Raw genomic sequence first — 25123 nt, 5'->3', positions numbered from 1 at the left:
AACAGGGTGGGAACACTGACCCACCCATCAGCAGACAGGCTACTTAAAAGTCTTCCTGAGCACACAGCTGCCCACTAAACACACTCCCTGACATGGTCCCACACACCAGAGGAACAAGACCCAGCTCCACCCATCAGTGGGCAGGAACCAGTCCCTCTGACCAAGAAGCCTCCACAAGCCTCTTACCTCTTATACAGCCTCATCCACCACAGGGCAGACAGCAGAAGCAAGAAGAACTACAACCCTGAGCCTGCAGAATGGAAACTGCAATTACAGAAAGTTGACAAAATAAGACAGTAGAGGAAAATGACCCAGATAAAGAAACAATTAAAACCCCCAAAGAACAATTACATGAAGTGGAGATAGGCAATCTACCTGAAAAAGAATTTAGAGTAATGACAGTAAAGATGATCCAAGATACCAGAAAAAGAATGGAGGCACAGATTGAGAAAATACAAGACATGTTTAACAAAGACCCAGAAGAACTAAAGAGCAAAGATGAACAATAAACAACTAAAATAAAAAATACACTGGAAGGAAACAATAGCAGAATAAATGAGGCAGGAGAACAGATAAGAAAACAGAATGGTAGAAATCACTGCCACAGAACAAAGAAAAAAAGAATAAAAAGAAATGAAAACAGTCTAAGAGACCTCTGGGACAACCTTAAATGTATCAACATTTGCATTACAGGGGTCCCAGAAGGAGAAGAAAGAGAGAAAGGACCTGAGAAAACATATGAAGAGATAATACCTGAAAACTCTTCTAACATGGGAAAGGAAACAGTCACCCAAGTCCAGGAAGCTCAGAGAGTCCCAGACAGGATAAACCCAAGGAGGAACACACCAAGGCACACAGTAACCAAAACGACAAAAATTAAAGACAAAGAAAAAAATATTACAAGCAATAAGAGAAAGGCAACAGATAACATAAAAAGCAATTCCCATACGATTATCAGCTGACTTCTCAACAGAAACTCTGCAAGCCAGAAAGGAGTGGCATGACATATTTAAAGTGACAAAAGGGAAGAGACTGAAACCAAGGATACTCTACCCAGCAAGGCTCTCATTCAGATTTTACAGAGAAAACAAAAGCTTTACAGACAAGCAAAAGCTAAGAGAATTCAGTACCAGCACATCAATTTGCAACAAATGCTAAGGGAACTTCTCCAGGCAAAAAAAGAAAAGGCCACAACCAGAAACAAGAAAATTACAAATGAAACTGGTAAAATCAAACATGCAGTATAGGTAGGAAATCATCCACACACAAATATGATATCAAAACCAGCAATCACGAGAAGAATACAAATGCAGGATATGGAAAATGCATTAGAAATTAAAAGACCAGCATCTAAAAAAACTCTGTTTATATACAGACTGCTATATCAAAACCTGATGGTAACTGCAAACCTAAAATCTATAATAGATACACACACACAAAAACCAAAAAGGAAGCCACACAACACCAAACTTAGTAATGCAATCACAAGAGAAAAGAACAAAAGAGGAAGGGGAGAAAAAAGACCTACAAAAACAAATCCAAAGCAATTAAGAAGCTGGCAGTAGGAACATACATATCAATAACTACCTTAAATGTAAGTGGATTAAATGCTCCAACCAAAAGACACAGACTGGCTGAATAGATACAAAAACGAGACTCCCATATATACGCTGTCTACAACAGACCCACTTCAGGGGACACATAAAGACTGAAAACAGGGACACATACAGGGACAGGTACAGAATGAAAACAAAAGGATGGAAAAAACAATTCCATGCAAATAGAAATCAAAAGAAAGCTGAAGTAGCAATACTCTTATCTGATAAAATAGACTTTAAAATAAAGATTGTTACAAGAGACAAAGAAGGACACTACATAATGATCAAGGGATCAATGCAAGAAGATATAACGATTGTAAATATATATGCACCCAACATAGGAGCACCTGAATATATAAGACAAATACTAACAGCCATAAAAGGAGAAATCGACAGTAACACAATAATAGTGCGGGACTTTAACACCCCACTTTCATCAATGGGCAGATCATCCAGACAGAAATTCAATAAGGAGACATGGGCCTTAAATGACACATTAGACCAGATGGACTTAACTGCTATTTATAGAGCATTCCATTCAAAAGCAGCAGAATACACATCCTTCTCAAGTGCACATGGAACATTCTCCAGGATTGACCACATGCCAGGCCACAAAACAAGCCTCGGTAAATTTACAAAAACTGAAATCATATCAACTGCAATGCTATGAGATTAGAAATCAACTACAAGAAAAAAATGTAAAAACACAAACACATGGAGGCTAAACAATATGCTATTAAACAACCAATGGGTCACTGAAGGGAATCAAAGAGGAAATCAAAGAATACCTAAAGACAAATGAAAGCAAAGCATGATGATCCAAAACCTATGGGACACAGCAAAAGCAGTTCTAAGGAAGTTTATACCAATACAATCTTACCTCTGGAAACAAGAAAAATCTCAAACAACCTAACATTACACCCAAAGCAACTACAGAAAGAAGAACAAACAAAACCCAGAGTTAGCAGAAGTAAGGAAATAATAAAGATCAGAGCAGAAATAAATAAAATAAGAATAGAAAAGATAGAAAAGATCAATGAGACTAAATGTGGTTCTTTGAAAAGTTGATAAACCTTTATCCAGACTTATCAAGAAAAAAGGGAAGAGGGCTCAAATCAATAAAGGAAGAAATGAAAAAGGAGAAGTTACAACAGAAACCACAGAAATACAAAGGATCATAAGAGACTACTGTGTACAACTATATGCAAATAAAATGGACAACCTACAAGAAATGGACAAATTCTTAGGTATAATCTCCCAAGACTGAATCAGAAAGAAACTGAAAATATGAAGAGACCAATCACAAGTAATGAAATTGAAACTGTGATTAAGAATCATCTTGGACTTCCTAGGTGGCACAGTGGTTAAGAATCTGCCTGCTAATGCATGGGACATGGGTTCGAGCCCTGCTCTGGGAAGATTCCACATGTCATGGAGCAACTAAGCCTGTGCGCCACAACTACTGAGCCCATGTGCCGCAACTATTGAAGCCCAAGCGCCTAGGACCCGTGCTCCACAAGAGAAGCCACTACAATGAAGAGCCTGCACACCACAATGAAGAGTAGCCCCTGCTCGCAGCAACTAGAGAAAGCCCGTGTGCAGCAACAAAGACCCAACGCAGCCAATAAATAAATTAAATAAATTAATTTTTAAAAAATCATCTTAAGGGTTAAGAATCCACTTTCCAATGCAGGGGATGTGGGTTTGATACCTAGCTGGGGAACTAAGATCCCCCATGCCACAGGACAACTAAGCCTATGCACCACAACTACTAAGCCCGTGCGCTGAAACTAGAGAAGCCCACATGCTGCAATGAAGAGCCTTCATGCCACAATGAAAGATCCCACATGCTGCAACCAAGACCAACACTGCCAAAAAACCAAACAACAATAACAACAAAACAAAAAACAAACACAACTCCCAACAAACAAAAGTCCAGGACCAGAAGCTTCACAGGTGAATTCTATCAAACATTCAGAGAAGAGCTAACACCTATCCTTCTGAAACTATTCCAAAAAACTAGAGAAAGGAAAACTCCCAAACTCATTCTATGAGGCCACCACTACCCTGATACCAAAACCAGACAAAGTTAACAAAAAAAAAAAAAAAGGAAATTACGGGCAAATGTCACTGATGAACATAAATGCACAAATCCTCAACAAAATACTAGCAAACCAAATCCAACAACACATTAAAAGGATCATACCCCATGCTCAAGTGGGATTTATCACAAGGATGCAAGCATTTTTCAGTATCTGCAAATCATTCAGTGTGATACACCACATCAACAAATTGAAGAATAAAAACCATATGATCATCTCAATAGACACAGAAAAAGCTTGACAAAATTCCATACACATTTATGATAAAAACTCTCCAGAAAGTGAGCACAGGGGGAACATACCTCAACATAATAAAGGCCATATATGACAAACCCACAGCTAACATCATACTCAATGGTTCCTCTAAGATCGGGAACAAGACAAGGATGTCCACTCTCACCACTTTTATTCAACACAGTTTTGGAAGTCCTAGCCACGGCAATCAGAGAAGAAAGAGAAATAAAAGGAATACAAATTGGAAAAGAAGTAAAACTGCCACTGTCTGCAGATGACATGATATGATACATATAAAATCCTAAAGATGCTATCAGAAAACTACCAGAGCTCATCAATGAATTCAGTAAAATTTCAGGATACAAAATAAATACACAGAAATCTATTGCATTTCTATACACTAACAACGAAAGATCAGAAAATTAAGGAAACAATCCCATTCACCACTCCATCAAAAAGAACATAATACCTAGGAATAAACCTACCCAAGGAGGCAAAGGCCTGTACTCTGAAAACTGAGACGCTAATGAAAGAAATCAAAGATGACACAAACAGATGAAAAGATAACGCCATGTTCTTGGACTGAAAGAACCAACATTGTCAAAATGACTATACTACCCAAGGCAATCTACAGGTTCAATTGGTACTGGCACAAAAATAGAAATATAGATCAATGGAATAGGATAGAAAGCCCAGAAATAAACTCACACACCTATGGTCAATTAATCTACAACAAAGGAGGTGAGACTATACAGTGGAGAAAAGACAGTCTCTTAAATAAGTGGTGCTGGGAAAACTGGACAGCTACTTGTAAACGAATGAAAATAGAACATTCTTTAACACCATACAAAAAAAACTCAAAATGGATTAAAGACCTAAATGTTAAGACCTGATACTATAAAACTCAGAGGAAAACATAGGAAGAACATTCTTTGACATAAATGGCAGTCGTATCTTTTTTGATCCATTTCCTAGAGTAACGGAAATAAACCATACCACCAAAACATTATAGAGGTAAAGGTGTGCTCATGATATTGTTTTACTGCGTCAACAGATCTGTAATTCAACAACAGGATATATTGGCCATAAACTTTATAATAGTAATTAATGAATTAAATATACAAAGATCTAGAAGATGTGATTTCTAACTATAACATTGTCACCATTAGTTGTATGAACCCAGACAAGTCAGGTATTTCCATTTGTTCCCTGTCTTCTAAACAGAGGTTGAGGGGGTAAATCCCTGCCTTCTAAATAGAGGGGCGGGGGTAAATCTCTACAGTGATGGATTTAAAGTTCTGTGACTATTACAATTCATACCTTCTTGATCTGTGATACACTAGAAAAAAATTTTTTATAAGACATCAATAGTGTTTTAAAAAGATAACATAAAAACATGAATCGTGAAAATGAGCAGTCAAGACACTAAGTATACACAGTACGTTAGTGATAGCTATCTTGAACAATTCCCACGTATGCCACTGTTTGAAGTGTTTCACAAACATTATCTCGTATAATCCTCACTATAATCCTAAAAGGCAAACAGTATAATCTGAAAGATTAAGCAATTTGCTAAAGAAGGGTCACGCTTTGAACCCAGCAATGCTCCTCCACACTATTATCACTGTCACTGTTCAGAAGCAGCTTCCAGTCTTCTCCCCTCAGCTCAAGACAGTCAGGGACGACAAAAAATAAAATTATGCAGCACTCTTCCTCCCTTTCCTCCCAGTTTCCTTTCCTGCTGTCATGGAAGGCTGAAGCACTGTACCCTTCTTGCTCAGCACAGGTTTGTGCACCTGATACCTGCTTTCTATACAGACCTTTGATTCACGCTTCCATGCCTCTGATGGAAACTTTACAGCCCATCATGATACTAATCATAACAGAGAATTGTAGCCTGCCATACTCCTTCTTTATCCAAGTAAGATATCGACACTGTAAAATTAACATTGCTGATTTGGCTCTGCATGATATAAAATAAATCATTCTATTTCATCTGAAAGCTCTGCTGACAAGAGCCATGAGGATTCATCACTGGAGCTACTTCTGGGCTTGGACCTTCTGCATGGCCTTCCATAAGTTATCTGATGACTCAGGTGGGGGGGTGGTTTTGCTGTCCATCTCACAAAGAGCATCTCCTGGAGAAACTGTTAACCAGCTGTAGCACCTGCACCAGGTGATTCAGGACCACCTCCCTCCTATATGTCAAGGAGTGCATGTACAGTGGAAAGTTAGACAAACTCAACCCTGAATCCTAGCTCAGCTGTGTAACCTGGGGTTCAAAGCTCTCTTCTGCAAAACAGTGACCATGCTACATGGTAAAGCACCTAGCAGAACACTCAAGTAATAAGCATAATATATGATACTCCCAATTCATAAGTTGGCCAAAGCCCTACCTTTGAATATCATCATTCAGCAAACCACATCACAGTAACAAATAGAACTTATTCTTTATCATTTCTCTCACTCCTGCAGCCTGAGTAGACAGGAATTGAAAACCACTGATTTTAATGCAATAAACATTCACCAAAGCCAACAAATGCTGACCCCAATGGTTATCACCAGTTCCTATGTTCCAGAAGGTCAAAGTCACACTAAGGCAATAGTTCTTAATTAACAAACATGGTATATAGTCTACAGTAAAATTGCCTTTAAATTAACACACCAATTTTTAACCTATCTACCAGATAGGCAAAGATTAAAATGAATAATCTTCGGTGTCAGTGATGGTGCTGGACAAACAAGTAGTTTCACATACTGATGGTGGGAATGTAAAATGGTACAACTTTCCAAGAATACTGTTTAGTAATGTATAAAAAGACTTAAAATATGTATACTTTTGACCCAGCAATTCAACCTGTAAGAATTTATTCCTAAGATAATACCTGGCAAATGGAAAGTGGGGAATAACAACAATAATCTACCAATCAATTACAATTATGACAGGCATATGTATTGTTCAGCCACTAAAAGGGAAGAAATCTGTATCTACTGCCATGCAAAAAAGCCCCTCTGATCCACAAAGAAAAAAACCTGATTTCAAAATACACGGTATGGGCCTATTTTGTTTAAAAAACAAATATACACAGAATAAATGAACACTGATTACCTCTAGGTGGTGAGAATGTGTTATTTTCATTTTCCTATCCTCATAAATTTTTTTCTCTCTAGCAAGAAACATGTATTACTTTCATAATTTAAAAGAGTGAATACTAATTTTAAGAGGAATGTGAGTTACACATAATTTCTTTCAGTTCTTTTAATCCTAGGAAATATGAAAGAATCTCAGTTAACAGGTCAGGAGGCTGTAATCTGCCCACAATCCCACAGCTTCAAATGGTAGGAAGGACTGACTCCCACACCTGGGGCCTCTAGTTAAGGACTCTTCAACAACCTGAGCAGCCCTGGGCCTTTTCACCAGGTTTTTAGCTACAGCAACACGTTCCCTTAATCCTGCAGTGTCCTCCACTCCACCTTACTTGGCAAAATTTTACTCAGATACCACCTTTTCCATAAAGACTGACATTTGACTTTTTACTATATACTTTGAGTTTTTCCCCACAGGAAGTTATAAGCTCCTGGAGGGCAGGGAACTAGTGAGCCTTGTCTTCTCCAGATGACCCAGCAGAACATTTTATGCACAGCACACTCTGACAAATAAATGCTTGATGAACAAATAAATAAAGAGGTTACCTGTGAGGTCTAACAGCCACTGCCCTGACTTTACAAACAAAATAAGCCCCCAAAAGGTTAGTCCATGGTCACTCACTTAATAGTACAGAGTCCCACGCTGAACTTTTCTTTTTCCTAACTCAAGGCTCCTGTCTGTTTTGCATTTTCAAAGTGCTTTTGCTGACCTTCTCTCACATGGACTTCATACCAGCTGAATTACCACTCTATCAGCCAATATCTGTAGTGCTTCCAGCTCTTTCTGGTTTTGACAGCAGCACTGAGGGGAAATATATGACTTACTTTTGACATTTCTTAAATCTGTGTTGAGACTATACTACTAGCTGGAATAACAATGAATCTTTAAATAAAAGCTGGTCATCATTCATCCAACATTTATTTACTGAGCACCTATTAGGGGCCAAACATCATATTCCATTAACCAGAAACCTCTATTAACTGGCACCTGTGCTTAGTGATAAAACTGATGCCCATAATAGCCTAAAGCAGGGGTCTACAAACGAGCCCACAGGCCAAATCTGATCTGCTGCCTGTTTTTGTAAATAAAATTTTACTACATACTGCACACCCATTCACTTATGTATTATCTGTGGCTGTCTGGGGGCTACAAGGGCAGAGTTGAGTAGTTACAACAGAGACCATACGGCTCATGACAGAGACCACACAGCTCACAGAGCCTAAATTACTTACTATGTGGCCTTAAAAGGTTGCTGACTATCATAAAGTATCAATATGCTACTGGACTCTTCAAAACATTTTATATTTGGTATATTTTTAGCAGTAGTAACACATAACAGGCAATAGTTCTGTTAATCCTTTGAAAATTACCAGTCCAGTATCATATATGTGGTAACACTATTCCCATAATCAATCACGCCAGAAAACAGCATCAACTGATAAAAATCTGTGTTTCCCACACGTCACACACGTTATACAACCTTGAGGATCTTTAATCCCAGCTTTTCCCAAAATTAAGTTTCTTTTTTTTTTTTTTTTAATTTTTTATTTTTTTTGGGGGTACACCAGGTTCAATCAACTGTTTTTATACACATATCCCCGTATTCCCTCCCTTCCTTGACGCCCCCCCTCGAGTCCCCCCCACCCTCCCTGCCCCAGTCCTCTAAGGCATCTTCCATCCTCGAGTTGGAAAAATTAACAGTTTCTGACTGAACAATCTCATCATTTTTAGAGTAAGAAAACCATTCACTTCCTTGACAAGTTACTTCTCTGAACAGATCTCTAGTCCAGTGTATATCTTGAGGTTTCCTACTTGCAATAATTCAAACATAATAAAAACTAGTTTTATTCCTAATGATGCTCAGTATTTTGTGGGACTTTTTTTGGGCTGCATACTATCCTGAATAAGTGTCTTCAGGGAAAAATGCAGACTCCAGATTTCTTCCCCCAGTGGAATCAAACAGCCCACATATACAAAGAGATACTTTATTTAAACCCAATTGCAATATGTTTTCAAAACATTTCTTTAAAAATATACAACTCACAACTTTTACAATCAGAAATAATTATAGAATGTAAGAAGAGATAAGACTTCAGAGATCACTAAATCCAATATCTTAATTTACAGGTGAGAAAGATGAAGCTTGCATAACTTGATACTAGATGGAGCTTTATGAACCATTAATTAAGCTCATGTAAGGAACTTCCTGGGTGGTCCAGTGGTTAAGACTCTGTGCTTCCATTGCAGGCGGCACAGGTTCATCGCTGGTTGAGGAACTAAGATCCTACATGCTGCACGGTGCAGCCAAAAAATAAAATAAATTTAAGGGAAAAAAAAAAGTTCATATAAAAGGAAATTTAATCTATTCTAAGTTTGGAGGGATGGAAGTCCAGGACCTCTAAGTATATTCGGCCATATGCACTGACCCAATGCAGGGTTTAAAAAAAAAAAAAAAAAAGCATGGTGCAACTTCAGTGCAAATTAGGAATATCAAGAAGTGAAGAAAACTGTCACTTTTGTTTCACTAGAAACAGAACCATATAAGTAACAACTAATGCACAGGAGTAACTGTGAGGAACTTATAAAATGAAAACAAAATTCAGGAATCTTATCTTTACAATGGCAGTATTTGAAAAGAAGTCTTATTTAGAGTATTTAAAATAAAACCCACTTCAATGAGGTCACTCTGTGTTAGGTCCATTTTAGTTTAGCACTTAAATAGTAATTGTTTAGACTAGTAATTTGAAAACATTTTCTGAAATTTTTTTTCTTTTGGATCCTAATCTATCTCTGCCCTATAAATATCAGTTATGTAGGCACTAACACACTTTTTAAAAAGAGTTCCGATAAAGAGGAAAACAAATATCGTATATTAACACATTTATGCAGAATATAGAAAAATGGTACAAATCAACCAGTTTGCAAGGCACAAATAGAGACACAGATGTAGAGAACAAACATATGGACCCTAAGTGGGGAAGAGGGGGCGGATTGGGGTGGGATGAATTGAGAGATTGGGATTGCCATATATACATCACTAATAAGAAAAAAAATCAAATCGTACATTCAAATATATGCAGTTTATTGTATGTCAATTGTATCTCAATAAAAGTTCTTTAAAAAAAAAGTTCTGATTAGAAAATATTTTCTAATCCAGTTAAGAGAAACTCATCACAAGAAGTCGCTGTGCTGTTACCCCTTTACAAACATTGTCTCATTCAGTTCTCCCCATTAACACTAGGAAGTAGGCATATTATTTCTATAATATCCATTTTAAGGAAGAAGAAATTGAGGGTCACAGAATTTAAAAAAAACTTGCTTAAGATCACAGGACTAGTATGTGATAGGGTCATGAGTGAACCCAGGTGAATCCACAGTAGGTACTTTCAAATCATATTAAAAACAAAGGTAACACTAATTTTTCAACTAGCTCCATTAACTTTAAATAACGTCAAGAATTACGTATTGGAGATTGGCAGCAGTTCATGAAAAGCAATTTGTTTCTATCAAAACATTCCCATTAAAAGCGGACCCTGACAAGTAGCATTTGACTTTTGTTTCCTTTCCTGTTTTTAAATGCACATTAAAAAAGTCTTGAGACATCAATACCAAAGTTTTAAAATTTAACCACCATCCTATCAGCCAAACTTCAAATTTTCACATCTAAAGAATATGAAAGAAATCTCTCCTCTAAATGACTTTGGAGCTAAGCCTGCAAAAATGTCAACCTGTGAATTGTTCTCCACGCCCTCCCCCAGAGTCGGCAAAGAAACAAAATACACAACTTTCAGAGAGCAGAGGGGATATAAAACAATCAGGACATATGAGACGCTGGACCATTTCTCCTTATTACATCCATCTGACCGAAGGGACTGAACAAGAAAGGTGTTTACTGTCCTTTACAAAATTTCAGAATTGTAAGTGGCAGTGAAAAAGGCAGCTGCAACATGAGCCCACTGTACCCATAAAAGCTGAATCAAATACGAACATTTATCAAGACTACACCAGGTCTCACTGCTAGCTTCTCTGTCAATTATACAAAGAGCCAGCTATTAAATATTGATGGCTATGCCATTTGCACTGGAGCTCTCGCGAAGAGCCTCCTGCTACCAGTTTTTGTTGTGAAAGAAAAACCGTCCGTATTTTCCAGGTAAACCCCGAGCCACTCGAGTCTCTCAGATGGGCTATCGCGTTGTCCTTCCCAGGGGAGGCTGTCAGGGCCGCCCTCACACACCCCGGGGAGGAGAGAGTACGGGGGAGGCCGGGGGTCCCCACGCGCCTTCCCCCGCGGCCGTCAGCGACAGGTCGCGCGGCGGGGCGGGGCGGGGCCGGGCCGTCGGCACAAAGCGAGCCAGAGAGCGGCGGGCGTACCGGCCCCAGGCCGCGGCGGCGGGCCGAGCAGGGCGGAGCAGGTGGGGGCAACTCACCCAGCAGCAGCACGTTCTTCCCCGCGGGGAGCTTGGAGCGCGAGCGGGTAGAGACCTCGCTGAGGATGCAGGACCTGGCGGGGAGCAAGGCACACGCTCAGGCCGGGGCCCCGCGCGCCCGGGCGGGGGCTGCCGAGAACGCGGCGGCCTGGGCCGGGCGCCCAGCTCCGGCGGGCACGCGACCCCGGGGCGTAGGCGGCCCGGGGGTGCCAGCGGGGACCGGGCGGGGGTGCGGTCCTTACCAAAGGTTCTGCCCGTCCTCGTCGTCGCCTACCGCGGCGCCGCCGTTGCCTGACGCTACCTCGTTGGCCAAGGGGCCGCCCGTGTAAGTCGAGGCTAATCCCGGCGGGGAGGAACCGAAAGAGCCGACTCGCCCCACAGCCGCCATCTTGGTCGGGAATCACACCGCTCCCGGCAAAACTGAATGAGCGAGGCGGCGGCGGCGGCGGCGGCGGCGGGAACCCGGATATGGAGCGTTCGGCGCACGGGAGCGGGGCGGGGCCTGCGGAGGTGGGGCCCAGGCCCTGCGGGGACTGCCAGAGGGAGCGAGGGCGAACTGCGCGTGCGCTGCGGGCCGGCCGGAGCAAGCGAGGGCGAACTGCGCGTGCGCTGCGGGCCGGCCGGCGCGGCGGGGATGCGCGTGCGCAGGAGGCCGGGCTCGCAGCCCTGCCCGCAGCCCCAGTCTCCTGAGCTCAGCGGGTTGAGGAGCTGCCTGCGGCTCCCCTCCGCAGTCCTGTGCTGCACCCGGGCGCATTGGGGTGTGTCAGGTGAACAGTGCTCCCTGCCACTCTTCAGTCGGGTCCACAAACCCCGCAATGGGTGTGGTATTCCTGCACTGTCATTGCCGTCGCGCCTGCTGCAATTAGAATTGGTTGTTCTGTGTGCCTAATACACAGCTTTTATCCTCGAATCTCCTTTTACCATTGTTGTGCGGATTCTCTTTGCCTCATTCCTGTGTCATCTTCTTTCTTACTTCAGTGGAGAACTTTCCCCATTAGTTTTATGAGAAAAAAAGTGTATGGCTATATTTTTGGAGACCTGTGTATTCCGGCAAGGTCCAGATGAAAGCTTAATGAAGGAACTATTTACAAAGGTGTGAATGATCCTGAGAGATGGGGCTAGCAACAGCAGGAAGATGAGGGCTGAAGGGGGAAAAGGAAGGAATGTTTATTAGAATACAGAGAGGTGCAGCTATAGGAAGGGTGTTGATCTGCAAGATCTGTGGCTTTGAGTTAATGAACACAGAACTGACCTCTTTCTGCCCCGTGGCATCCTGCCAGCGTCTCGCATTTGCAAACCCACCAGAAGCCAGAGGGCAAGGGAACTCAAGCAAAGCAATCCATGGAGGTTTACCTATCTAAGCACAAAGAAGGATACAGAAGGGTGGAGAGTGGATCTGGAGGGGCAAACAGAAGATATCCAGCTCACCTTGTCTGTTTGAAGATGTATGTAGTGATAGTTTGGCTGTGTATAGAATTCTTAGGTGGCAAATTATCTTCCCTTAGGTTTTTCAAGGCCTTGACCCCTTGTCTGCTAGATTTTAGTGTTGTCCTTGAGAAACCCAAAGTCATTGTGATTCCTAATCCTTTGTTATGTGTTTGCTTTTTTTTTCTTTCTCTTTCTACTTGGAGGCCTTTAGAACTTCCAGAGATTTCCACTAACACATATACCCCCTTCCAGTACCTGCACTGTCATACTAATTATCCTGCCAGTTATCACAGACGAATAATCCATACTCTTACACTAAAGCAATCTCTTCACTTGTGCACTAGATTCCATCTCCTCTCTTCCGCTCAAGGACATTGCTCCAACAATTCTCCCCCTTTTTTCTCTAATCATTTACTGATTTCAACTGGATCGTTGTCTCTTAACCCTACTCCTTCACTAGCTGCTGCTACATTTCTTTCCTCCTTTTTACAGCAAAACTCTTTAAAATAGTTGTCTTTATATGCTGTCTTCAATTCCTCTTCCTCTTTGCCCTTAGAACCCACTTCAATCAGACTTTTACCCCATGACTCCACAGAAACTGCTCTTATTCTTCTTGTCAATGATCTCGTTGCTAAAACCAATGGTAAATTCACCTTCCTTGTCTTTCTTGACCTTTTAGCAGCATATACTACAGCTGATCACCCCTTCTAAATATCCTTCTTCACATGGCTTCCTGATCACCATGTTCTCTTGGGTTTTTTCCCTGCCTCACTGGCTCAGTCTCCTCCACCATTTCTTCATTTTCCTGACCATTAATGTTAGAGGACTCCTGGACTCAATGTTTGTTCCTCTTCTCTATCTATACTCACTCCTTTGGTGATCTCATGCAGTCTCATTACTTTAAATTCCATCTGTATGATTAAAACGCCCAGATTTCTCTCTCCAGCCCAGAGCTCCGTCTAGAACTCCAGATTAATACATCCAACTGCTTCTTCCACATCTCCACTTGGATGTCTAACAGCACGTCTCAAACTCAACATGCTCCAAACTAAGCTGCTGACTCTCCCCACCAAATCCTTCTTCAGCCATCACCTTCCTCACTAGGTAACGGCTCCTTGTTGCCTGAGCCATTCTTTTCACATTCCTTTCACAACCCACAGTTGAATCCATTAGGAATCCTGGAGTCTCTACCTTAAGAATACACCCACAATCCAACTTCTTATCTCATCCTCTGATACCACTTTGAGCTATCATTTCTTGCCTGAATTGCTGTAAAAGGCTCTTCAACATGGTAGCTGGAGGGATCCTTTAAAAACATAAGCCAGGGAGGCCCCTGGTGGTCCAGTGGTTAGGACTTGGTGCTTTCACTGCTGTGGCCCAGGTTCAATCCCTGGCTGGGGAACTAAGATCTCGTAAGCCAGCGCCGCCCGCCCCCCCACCCCCGACCCCCAAAAAAATCAGATCATGTTACTCCTCTACTCAGATCCCACAATGGCTCCTCATTTCAATCAGAGTAAATGCCAAAATCCTTACAATGACCCACAAGGCTGTAAAGAATCTGGCCCCTATTGCCTCTCTGGACTTTTCTGCTCCACTCTGTCCCTCATTTTCTCCTATCCAGCCACACTGGCTCCACTGCTTTTCCTTAAACATTGTGTTTCCCTTTGATTTAGCTGTTCCTTCTGCCTTGAAGGAGATAAGGAGCTACCCAAACCAATATCTCCCCCCAGACAGCCACCTGACTAACTCCCTCTCCTCCCCCAGTGTCTCTGCTCAGTTCTCAGCCTCTCAATGAGGTCTACCCTGACCACCCCATTCAATACTGCAACTTAAATCTTCACCCCTGCAATTCCAGGTTCTTCTTACCTTGCTTGCCTTTTTGTTTTCCATAACAGTTACTACCTTCTAACATAGTACAAGATGTATTGATTACTACCTTCTAGCATAGTACAAAATGTGCTGATTATTACCTCCCAACATAGTACTGCCGTCCCTGGATATCTACGGGGGGATTGGTTCAGGACCCACCCACAGATTCCAGAATCCACCCACAGATTCCAGAATCCATGGATGCTCAACTATATCAAATGGGGTAGTATTTGCATTTAACTAACGCACATCCTCTCATATACTTTAAATCATCTCTAGATTTCTTATAATAACTAACACAATGTAAATGCTATGTAAATAGTTGTAAATACAATGTACGTGCTATATAAATCGTTGTCTGCACATGGCAAATTCAAGTTTTGCTTTTTGGAACTTTCTGGAATGTTTCAAATATTTTTAAACCGAGGCTGGTTGAATCTGTGGCCATGGAACCTGCAGATACAGAGGGCCAGCTGTAGAATTTACTTACTTATTGGAACATAAGCTCTTGAGGGCTTCACTCATGTACTCCAAGAACTTTGTGCCTAGAACGTAGCAGATGTTCACTGAAGATTTGTTGAAGGTATGAATAAAGAAACAGGTTTACTCCTTGTCACCAGGTTTCTAAAATTTCGGGATGATGATGATGATGTGTGTGTGTGTATTTCAAGAGAAGGGGATACAAAAAAATTCTTCAACACTGTAAAGGAGGAGCTCTCTTACAATATTTTAACCTCTTTTTGATATAAAAGTATTCCATGTTCTCTTGCTACTTTAACAGGTTGTCTGAATACTGATTTACCTTTTCTTGGAGGCTCTGGGCCTCTTTAGGTTTCTCAGTAATATTCAATAGTAGTATCCTGCTGTTGTACGAGGAAGTCTTAGAGCCTGCTGGGATACCCCTGGGTGTACCCCAGATATCCTTTTAAGTTTCATTTCTAATTCAGCTGAGCCTGGGGGCCTGGAAGTGGGAGATGGAACACATCAGAGGAGAGACAGCTCCTCTCTCCAGCTGTCCATCTCTCGGGAGCTACATCTCTCCTCTCTCTGTCAGCCATCATCCCCTGCTTATTCATCAGCTTCCTCAAGGCCACAGTTACGTATTTCTGTATCAAGAAAAGCGATCATTTGTCAGGCACAAGAGCTCTGCAGAAAACTAGTTAGGGAGGGGAACCTTCCGGAGGGCTGAGGTGGGAGATGCAGGCCACTTCCTCGTTCTGCCAGGGATGCCTCCCTCTGTGTTTGAGAACTGGGACAAAGCAGCTACCCCTCGAGCTGCTTCCTGTTGTCCCAGCCCCCACAGGCTGCCTCTGGCAGATTTTCAGATACGAATTGCTTCACCCACTGCGCCAAATGCTGGCAGTCACAGTGGATACAAATGCCAGCTGAAAAGCCAAAACCAAAAGAAAAAGGAAATAAGCAAGGCAATGACTGGCCCCTTAAAGTCTGACTCTATGAACAACTCAAAAAATAAAACACGGTCAAAACGAACTTCAGAGGTTCAAGAGTCCCCTCCCCTACATAATGTATGAACTTTTTTTTTTATAACACCCCAGGCATTTGAGACTAAACGGTGCTGCTAGAATTGGCAGGGTCCTTGCTTACCACCTTTCCCAGCAAGAGATCCAGGGATCCAATTAGAGGGAAAACAGGCGCCCAGTCTTGGTTTTCCTGCTTTCCTTTGAATCGTGTTTACCTCACTCTAAGTACCGCCTTAGAATGAATACAATGATGGGTATTTAATTCACCTTTCAGTCACCAGTCCCTCTAAATTGCAGATCTAACCTCTCTCCTACCCCTCACCTCAGATTTCTATCAGGTGAGCCCTGACAGAACGTCATACCTTAGACAAAGAAAGAGATAAGGAACTACCTAACTGGGAGAAGACAGAAATAGACTTTCTTAGGGGCTTTTTTTTGCCCTCATAGAAAACACCAGAAAAGAATCTTCTCTATTCCTGGGTCTAAAGTGAAATCCAGGACTTCCCTGGTGGCGCAGTGGTTAAGAATCTACCTGCCAATGCAGGGGACACGGGTTTGATCCCTGGGCTGGGAAGATCCCACATGCCACAGAGCCCGTGTGCCACAACTAAGCCTGTGTGCCACAACTACTAAGCCTGTGCTCTAGAGCCCACAAGCCACAACTATTGAGCCCACGTGCCACAGCTACTGAAGCCCATGCGCCTAGAGCCCGTGCTCTGCAACAAAAGAAGCCACCACAATGAGCCCATGCACCTCAGTGAAGAGTAGACCCACTTGCCACAACTAGAGAAAGCCCGCGTGCAGCAAAGACCCAATGCAGCCAGTAAATTAATTAATCAATTAACTAATTAATTTTTAAAAATAAATAAAAGTGAAATCCTCCTTTTTACAAAATAAGTGCTTGTGTATGCATATGTGTGTGTGTACAAGCATACTTGAGGATTACATTTTACAAAGAAAAAAGTTCCATTTGCTTATAAATGTATCATTTATAAATAATATGCCCTGAATATTTTTTAAAATTTCAGAATAAGGCAATAATCAGAACTGTCTTTTCATTTTGTACTGAGATCCTCACCACAATATCCATGTTCATTCCTGGAAAATGGGTGATGAATGAATGAAAGGGTAACAGCCACATTCACGTGGAGTAGACAGTCGGTGACACAGGGAAAGCAAAGAGACAATCTTTTAGGCTAGAAGAATGTTTCTTCATTTAAGCGTTTTAATTATCTACTTATACATTTTTAATATAGAATAAATAGGACTTTAAGAATGCTTAGTTGTCATTGTTGTTTTAATCTGTTCTTTACCACTAAAAAGAAGAAAGAAAAAGGTTCACTGATGCATGTATTGTTAGCTGGGTACTTATTACACGTGTTTGGACGATCTCATTTCCTTGTAATCAGATACTCTGAAGTTCAAGTCCATTACCTTTTTAAAAGAATAATGATTTTAATGCCGCTTACTTCTTAGGTTTCCAGAATTACACTCTGCCAGCCTCTTTACTTCCTAAAGGAGAAGATATCTAATAACTGACTTTATAGACTGAGATCTGCCAAGACTAAATCATCAAGGTCGTTAAGTTTTTCTGCTCTAGGGACTCTACATGAGGCAAAAAATATGAAATTCTATGACATTTTTAGAAATGCACTCTTTTGGAGCTGCAGGTGATTTCATAGTCATACAATTTAGTCTACTTTAGTCTACAGCTAATTATGGTATCTTATTGCTTTTACTAAAAGTAAGCCTAGAAGCAAACCTATTATATTCTGCACCAACAAAAATATTACATATGTTTCTTTTTCTCCCCACATGGGAAAGAGGATGAAAGAGTTTCCCAGTGGGAAATTTCTTATAAGCAAAATGAATCTGTTATTTTACACCATGTAAGACTAACGGGTTGTTTATTTGAAGATGTTTAAGAAGATTCTAATGATCTTCAACTTTTTACTGTTAGAAAACAGAAAGTTAGAGTTGCCTAGTACTGTAAAGGTGAAATCGGGAAGCAGAATGTCTTGTCCCCTTCTTCCTCAGTAAATCTCAGGATTGTGTTGAAGAATCAACCTCATCTTTTATTTCAGTTCATTGGTAAATGATGACAGGTTACCTACTAGAATTTTCACCCTGGTACATATATATTTTTTAATACATTGGCTCTAGTCTAAGGAGTATATCACCATTGTGATCTCATGGTTTAAAATTTTGCTTTAAATAGCAATATTATATTGAGTCTGACATTTTAGACTCTGTCCACACCATCAAACCTAAGTATTGGATTAAACATTGTTAATGATAAACCGAGTGATAAGATAGCTGATCTGCACCATTTAGATGAAATAAAGTATTTGGATTCAGCATTTGGAGGGAGGTACATGGGGTCATGGGTTACAGTCCAGGCTCCAGAATCAGGCCAATCTGAGTTCAAATCTAGGCTCTGCCACTTACTAACTGTGTGACCTTGGAGTTGTTTAAACTCTGAAGCCTGTTTCCTCACCTCTAAAAGAGTTGCGAGAGGTAAACAAACAATCTGACATGTAGTGAGGACTCATTAGCAGAAATATTTACTGTTATTCTTATTTGAAATAAACTTACTAGGTATTTTGTAGAGCAGGGTTTCTCAATGTTGAAATGGTTTAAATGTGCACACGAATTCCTTGGGAACCTTGTAATAATGCAGATCCTGATTTAGTAGGACTGGGATGGGATCTGAGAGTCTGCATCTCTAACAAGCTTCCAAGTGGGAATCTATACTGCTGGACCACAAAACAAGGATATGTGGCAGAAAGAACACAGGTTTTGGATTTATTCATCTGCAGACTGGAATCCTGGCTCCAAACACATTAGCAATATGACCTGGGCAAGGTCAAGCTTTCTCATCTCTAAGACGGAAATAATAATATGTGTTTCTAATTAAATCAATCTTCTTTAAATAGAAAATAGTGAACTCAAACAATACCTGACATATTGCAGGTTCTTAAATCTTTCAGTTTTTCTATAAGAATTGCTTTACTGGTCCGCCCAGTATGGGAGACTTATGGTAGTTTTGAGACTATGGTAGTTTTCCTTTGCAGAAAAGCTGAAAATTCCTGTCTTTGAAAATTTCTTAGAATTTGATCATTATGAAATCAACTTCAACGTTGATTTAAAAATTTGTCATTGCATGGCAAGCAAATCAATTCAGACCAGATGTTGTGGGGACAGATTGGGAAAATGCCCCAGGCAAGTGGTGGGGCCTAAAGTCAGAGCGGGTAGAATTTCTGCAAGTAACCAAGATAACTGAGGAAAGAAGCTAGTTTGTGAAGCATTTTATTTTCCCAATAGTATTTTTTACTTTTTATAGTATGGAAAATGTCAAACATATATCACAGTAGAGAGAAGGTATAATGAACCCATCACTCAGCTTCAGTAGTTACCAACACATAGCCAGTCTTATTTTAGTTTGACTCTCACCCTCTTCTTCCATGTCTGAACTATGTTAAATCCAAGACATACAATTATTTCACCCACAGATATTTCAATACATATCTTTAAAACCCAAGGAATCTTTTTCTTTAAAAAATAACCATTATTGGGGACTTCCCTGATGGTCCAGTGGTTAAGACTCCGTGCTTCCAATGCGGGGCTGAGGTTCGATCTCTGGTCAGGGAACTAAGATCCGGCATGCCCTGCGGCACAGCCAAAACAAACAAACAAACAAACAAATCATAACCATTATACCATTATGATAATTATTTCAAACATACTGCAACAATTGAATTTATAGCATATATTTAAATTACCACCCAATTTTTACTGTAGTTAATGAGATGCATATGCATGTTAAAGCAAAATTCAAAACAGAACAAAGTAAAGACAAGAACAAAGTAAATAACACTTGTTTCCTAAACACAACTGTTGTCAGGACAGGGCAGTCATTGTCTTACCTGCAGGACTGACATCCTCTGCATCCTTCCCCTCACTGCTGGTTCTTAATTGATCCGCCAAGTCTAGGTGTTGATTTCCTCTCCACATTGTCCTCTGTATTCTGAGCCTTCCCTGCTTGATTCTCTCCAGCTGACAGAAAGAGACCGCTTTTAACTTTTGCCAGGAGCAGGCCCCTCCAGGCAAGCTGATCTGAGTTCTAAGCACACACAAGAGCTTAGGGTTCTAGGACCTCAGAAAACGTTAGACCTGGAAGCAACTTGGTTCAGCCACTAGATCTGAAAACTGAGGTGCAGAAGTGTTAAGTGACTTGCCTGTTTCAGGATTACCTAAATCTAAAATCTCTCAAAATAAGGGCAAATTATTGCATATCTGATCTGATTTTTGTGTAATGGTAAAATTTCAATTGAGGAATTTGATCTCCTATTTTACAACATTTGGTTAGTCTCTCTAGCTTCCTGCTAAGAGCCAAATTTTCTTTTTTCTTTTTTTGTCTTGGATATTTAGAAATACACATGATTAGAGCAAAATAAAGTTATTAAAGAAGAAAGGTTTTCCAGCATTATCTCATTGAAATCCTTCTTGAACCCATATAAAATTTCCATTTCAATTTCTAATTATAAAATATTTCAGGGTACTTCCCTGCTGGCGCAGTGGTTAAGAATCTGCCTGCCATGGGACTTCCTAGGTGGTGCAGTGGGTAAGAATCCACCTGCCAATGCAGGGGACACGGATTTGATCCCTGCCCCAGGAAGGTACCACATGCCGCACCACAACTATTGAGCCTGTACTCTAGAGCCTGTGAGCCACAACTGTTGAGCCCATGTGCCACAACTACCGAAGCCCACGCACCTAGAGCCCATGCTTCGCAACAAGAGAGGCCACAGCAGTGAGGAGCCTGTGCACCACAATGAAGAGTAGCCCTGCTTGCTACAACTAGAGAAAGCCCGTGTGCAGCAACGAAGAGCCAACACAGCCAATAAACAAATTAAATTAATTAATTAAAAAAAAGATTCACCTGCCAATGCAGGGGACACGGGTTCAATCCCTGGTCTGGGAAGATCCCTCATGCTGCAGAGCAACTGAGCCCATACACCACAACTACTGAGCCTGTGCTCTAGAGCCCTCGGGGCACAACTACTGAGCCTGTGTGCCACAACTACTGAAGCCCGTGTGCCCTAGAGCCCGTGCACTGCAACTACTGAAGCCTGCACACTTTAACAAAGAGTAGCCCCTACTTGCTGCAACTAGAGAAAGCTCATGTGCAGCAATGAAGACCCAACAAAGCCAAAAAAAATTTTTTTAATATACATGAGAAAAGAAAAAAAGAAAAAGAAGCAGTATTGTGGGTGACTTCCCTGGTGGTCCAGCAGGTAAGGATCTGCGCTCCCAATGTGGGGGCCCTGGGTTCAATCCCTGGTCGGGGAACTAGATCCCACATGCCGCAACTAAGAGTCCACATGCCTCAACTAAAGAAGTTTGCATGCCACAACTAAGAAGTCTGCATGTCACAACTAAGAGTCCACATACTGCAACTATGAGCCCGCTGCAACTAAAAGATCCCACATGCTGCAAGGAAGACCCAGCACAGCCTAAATAAATAAATAAAAAAGAAGCAAGATTGTAACAAATTCAGAAAAGACTTTTTAAAAAAAATGGTCCACATCAAAACAATGTTAAAAAAAAAGATGAATTTCATTCTCATGCAGATTATATTTGTATATTCAATTGTATGTTTTAAATTTTTCCATGAATTTTATACTATGTGTACATTTCACAAATTGCTTTTTTTCAGTCAATATTATGTTTTCAAGATTGAGCCATGTAGATATATGGGAGGGACTTGGATCGTTCATTTTGGTTGCTATATAGAATTCTACTGTATGGATAATCCAGTTTATTTAATCCACTCTCCCTCAAAGGAGGAGTTGAATTGTTCTATTAGATATCTTCTGTCAGACTTATCACAAGGTACCCTATAGTTCTGGTAAATAGGCTAAATGGCATTGATTCATTTGTTATTAACTGTTATTTATTACTGGAATGATAATAAATTAAGGTTATGCAATTGTTGGTTTCTGTTATATCAGCACGCCATTGCTGTTTGTATGTTGATTCTATATCCATCCACCAATTTTGCTGAACTATTTTATTAATTTTGAGTAGATTTTCACGTGGGGGGATGGTATCATAGCTCACCACTTTCCTTAGGACTTCTTACTGTAACAAGATATAGAAATTTGGATTTATCAGAATTTTAGGGGAAAGGGTGGCTGAAAACTAGAGAAACAGATGGCCGGGTGGGCTCGGTCCTCTTGAGAGAAGCAGCCAGAGCTTGGGGACTGCCCACCCAAGGCTCTGTGTACGGAGGGGATCATGTGTTTGCCAAGAGAGGTGACCTGAGGTGCTGGTCAGGGCCTCATAGATGGCACAGGCTGCGTGGCCTGCAATGTGATCCCCTCCTCTGTGTCTTAACATGTTTTCAGTAAAAACAGAAAACAATCACGTGCTTGGTCTCATTGATATTTTTGCAGGAACCACGGAGGAGGTGGAGTTTTGCATCTGGACACGATGCAGGAACAACAGATCCAGATCCAGACAAGCATGAGGCGATGGGCTCTGAAAGCCTGGGGAGGCACCAGGCAGGAGGCCCCCTCCCCCCGACACTCAGGTGTGCACTGACAGTCATGTGATTTGCACGTTCCCCGTGTGGAGAAGGCAGTGTCCAAAGACTGGGTTCACTTACTTTTCTGTCAAAATGTCTGCTTTCAAGGTCCGAGTTTGCTTATTCTTTGGCCCTCCTTAAAGTTAGAATGTGATCTGACGGGCATGAGAAAAAATACCACCTTCAAGTGATCTCCTTAGTAGCTTGTCACAGGGGGACATTCCATCATTAGATTATTAGATTCATTTCTTCAGGGCCCGCCATACACGTAATGAGTGTGGCCTTATGGTTTGTTTTGTTTATTTTTGTTTGTTTGCTGTTGTTTTGGCCACGTGGCATGCAGTTCCCTGACCACAGATGGAACCCACACCGCCTGCAATGGGAGCGTGGAGTCTTAACCACTGGACCACCAGGGAAGTCCCTGACCTCATGTTATCTGAGGAAATAATAAACCAATACTGGATAACTAATTAATGTTAATGGAGATTAGTTGATTCATTCAACCTACCACTAAAAAGGAAAAGACCACGGCAAAGGGCTTGGAGTGGAGGTCAGACGGCGAGGGTTGAATCCTCACTCCTGCACTTACTAAGCCTGTGCTAGTTGGGGCCATTACTTAACTCCTGTTGCCTTACTTTCTTCATCTATAAAATGGAAACTAATAAACAGTACTTACCACATAGATGGCTGTGAAAATTAAATGAGTTAAACTTTGTCAAGCACTTAAAACATTCGTAGAAAGCACTATTTATTATTAGCTTTAGTTATTATCATCATAGGAGAGGAAGTAAAACTCTGAGGAATCACCCAAAGGACAGCTCCTTTTGAAGGAAATAAGGAGATGGAGAAAATCTACCCATAGTGTATGCCTGAAACCAAACAATCGGGGGCAACGGAAGGAAGGGACAGGGAGAGTGAGACCAGGTAGAAATGGTTTCTCTTTTGAAGTTTCACACAGAACAGTGTCTAGATGCCTGCTCCTGGCATATGGAAATTATAACAGTTTTTCATCAGATGTACCTGGTGGTCAGCTTTTGCTGCAATAATGCCACATAAAAGGGCACCCTGAAACTCAGCAGCATACGACACTACGTTTGTATTTATGGCTGTGGGTCTGCAGGTCAGCTGGAACTGGTTCCAGACTGTGGAGCAGAGCCACAGGGCTCCTTCTGTGGTCCAGGCTGAGGGCTGGTGGCTACCTAAGTCATGTTCTTCTTCCGGTGGAATCAGACACTTCCAGAGGCCTGGGTGCAGAGCTCACAGACACACAGCACACACAGACACAGAACTGACAGTGTGTCAGCTCTGCCCACGTTCCATTGGCCAAAACAAATCATGTGGCTAAGCCCAGCATCCATGGGATGTGGAGGTACTATTTTCCCGTGGAGGTGGGGCAGAGAAGGACGGAACATATCCTGAACAAAATTCTCACTTTTCACACCTTCTGTCTAAGATTTTATAGTTCTGACTGTGTCTCCTCTCAGCCTTTATTTTCTTAGACTGAAGAATTTCAGTCTCTTCTCTCCTGATAAAGACGTCACTCCCTTCCTGCTTTGCTTTCCTTTTTGGTCTCCTCACCTTGTTAGATGTGACCCAGTTTGTTGGTCTTCTCAATTACATCCCTTCTCAATTATATGTACACATTGAACTATCGGGCTTCAGAGTAAAGCTGGAAATAGAGGCCAATGTCCTTTCCTGGGTCAAGATGAGTGAACAGAGTGAAAGGAGACTCACATGTTTGGAATCAACTGCAGGCCAGGCACCACGCTAGATAATCTTCATTCCACGTTGGGGGTTCTTCACACACGGTCTCTCAGGCCTCACAGATCAAATACCCGTAGGCGTGAGGCAGGCACCCGAGGGAAGGGAGTGGGATGTTCTCACCCTTGAGTGAGCATGAGAATCAGCTGGAGAGCCTGTGCAGACAGAGCGCTGAGCCCCACCCCAGTTTCCCATTCAGGAGGTGGGCGTGCGGGCTACGCATGAATCTGCATTTATAGCGACTTCCCAGGTGATGCGGTTCCTTCTGGGCTGGGGACACACATTAAGAACCACGGGACTAGAACTGGGTCCTGGCTCCGAGAAGCAGCCCAAACCACAAATGGACAACTTTGGGAGGGTCCCTTGGTCTCTGAGTTTCTGTTGCCTCATGAGTACAATAAGCATTTTGGATCAATTCTACCATTTTATGAGTCTGTAATTAAGAACTATCTTTAAAAAAAACAACAACAAACATTAAACTACCCG

General features: G+C 41.5%; 1 protein-coding gene and 1 long non-coding RNA gene across 2 annotated transcripts in view; both read right to left on the bottom strand.

The window, feature by feature from the left end:
* The window catches only part of DYNC1LI1 (dynein cytoplasmic 1 light intermediate chain 1), a 39420-nt gene extending 27405 nt beyond the window's left edge, over positions 1–12015 (bottom strand). The window contains exons 1-2 of the mRNA XM_057704756.1: positions 11752–12015; positions 11510–11583 (exon numbers count right to left, since the gene is read on the bottom strand). Coding sequence (XP_057560739.1) covers positions 11510–11583; positions 11752–11897 — 220 coding nt within the window. The 5' untranslated portion in view covers positions 11898–12015. The remainder of the gene's footprint in view (positions 1–11509; positions 11584–11751) is intronic.
* A 7573-nt stretch (positions 12016–19588) lies between these two features.
* LOC130834563 (uncharacterized) lies at positions 19589–24811 on the bottom strand. Its single transcript, XR_009048687.1, has 3 exons — positions 24611–24811; positions 20214–20343; positions 19589–19955 (listed from the first exon to the last, which is right to left on the bottom strand). It is a non-coding gene; the product is annotated as an uncharacterized LOC130834563 (long non-coding RNA).
* Positions 24812–25123: the final 312 nt, after the last annotated feature.

Source organism: Hippopotamus amphibius, chromosome 13 (genome assembly GCF_030028045.1).
Source record: "Hippopotamus amphibius kiboko isolate mHipAmp2 chromosome 13, mHipAmp2.hap2, whole genome shotgun sequence".
NCBI lineage: Eukaryota > Metazoa > Chordata > Mammalia > Artiodactyla > Hippopotamidae > Hippopotamus > Hippopotamus amphibius.
The sequence above is the reverse complement of the archived record's forward strand: the minus strand, read 5'-3'. Positions and strand labels throughout refer to the sequence as shown.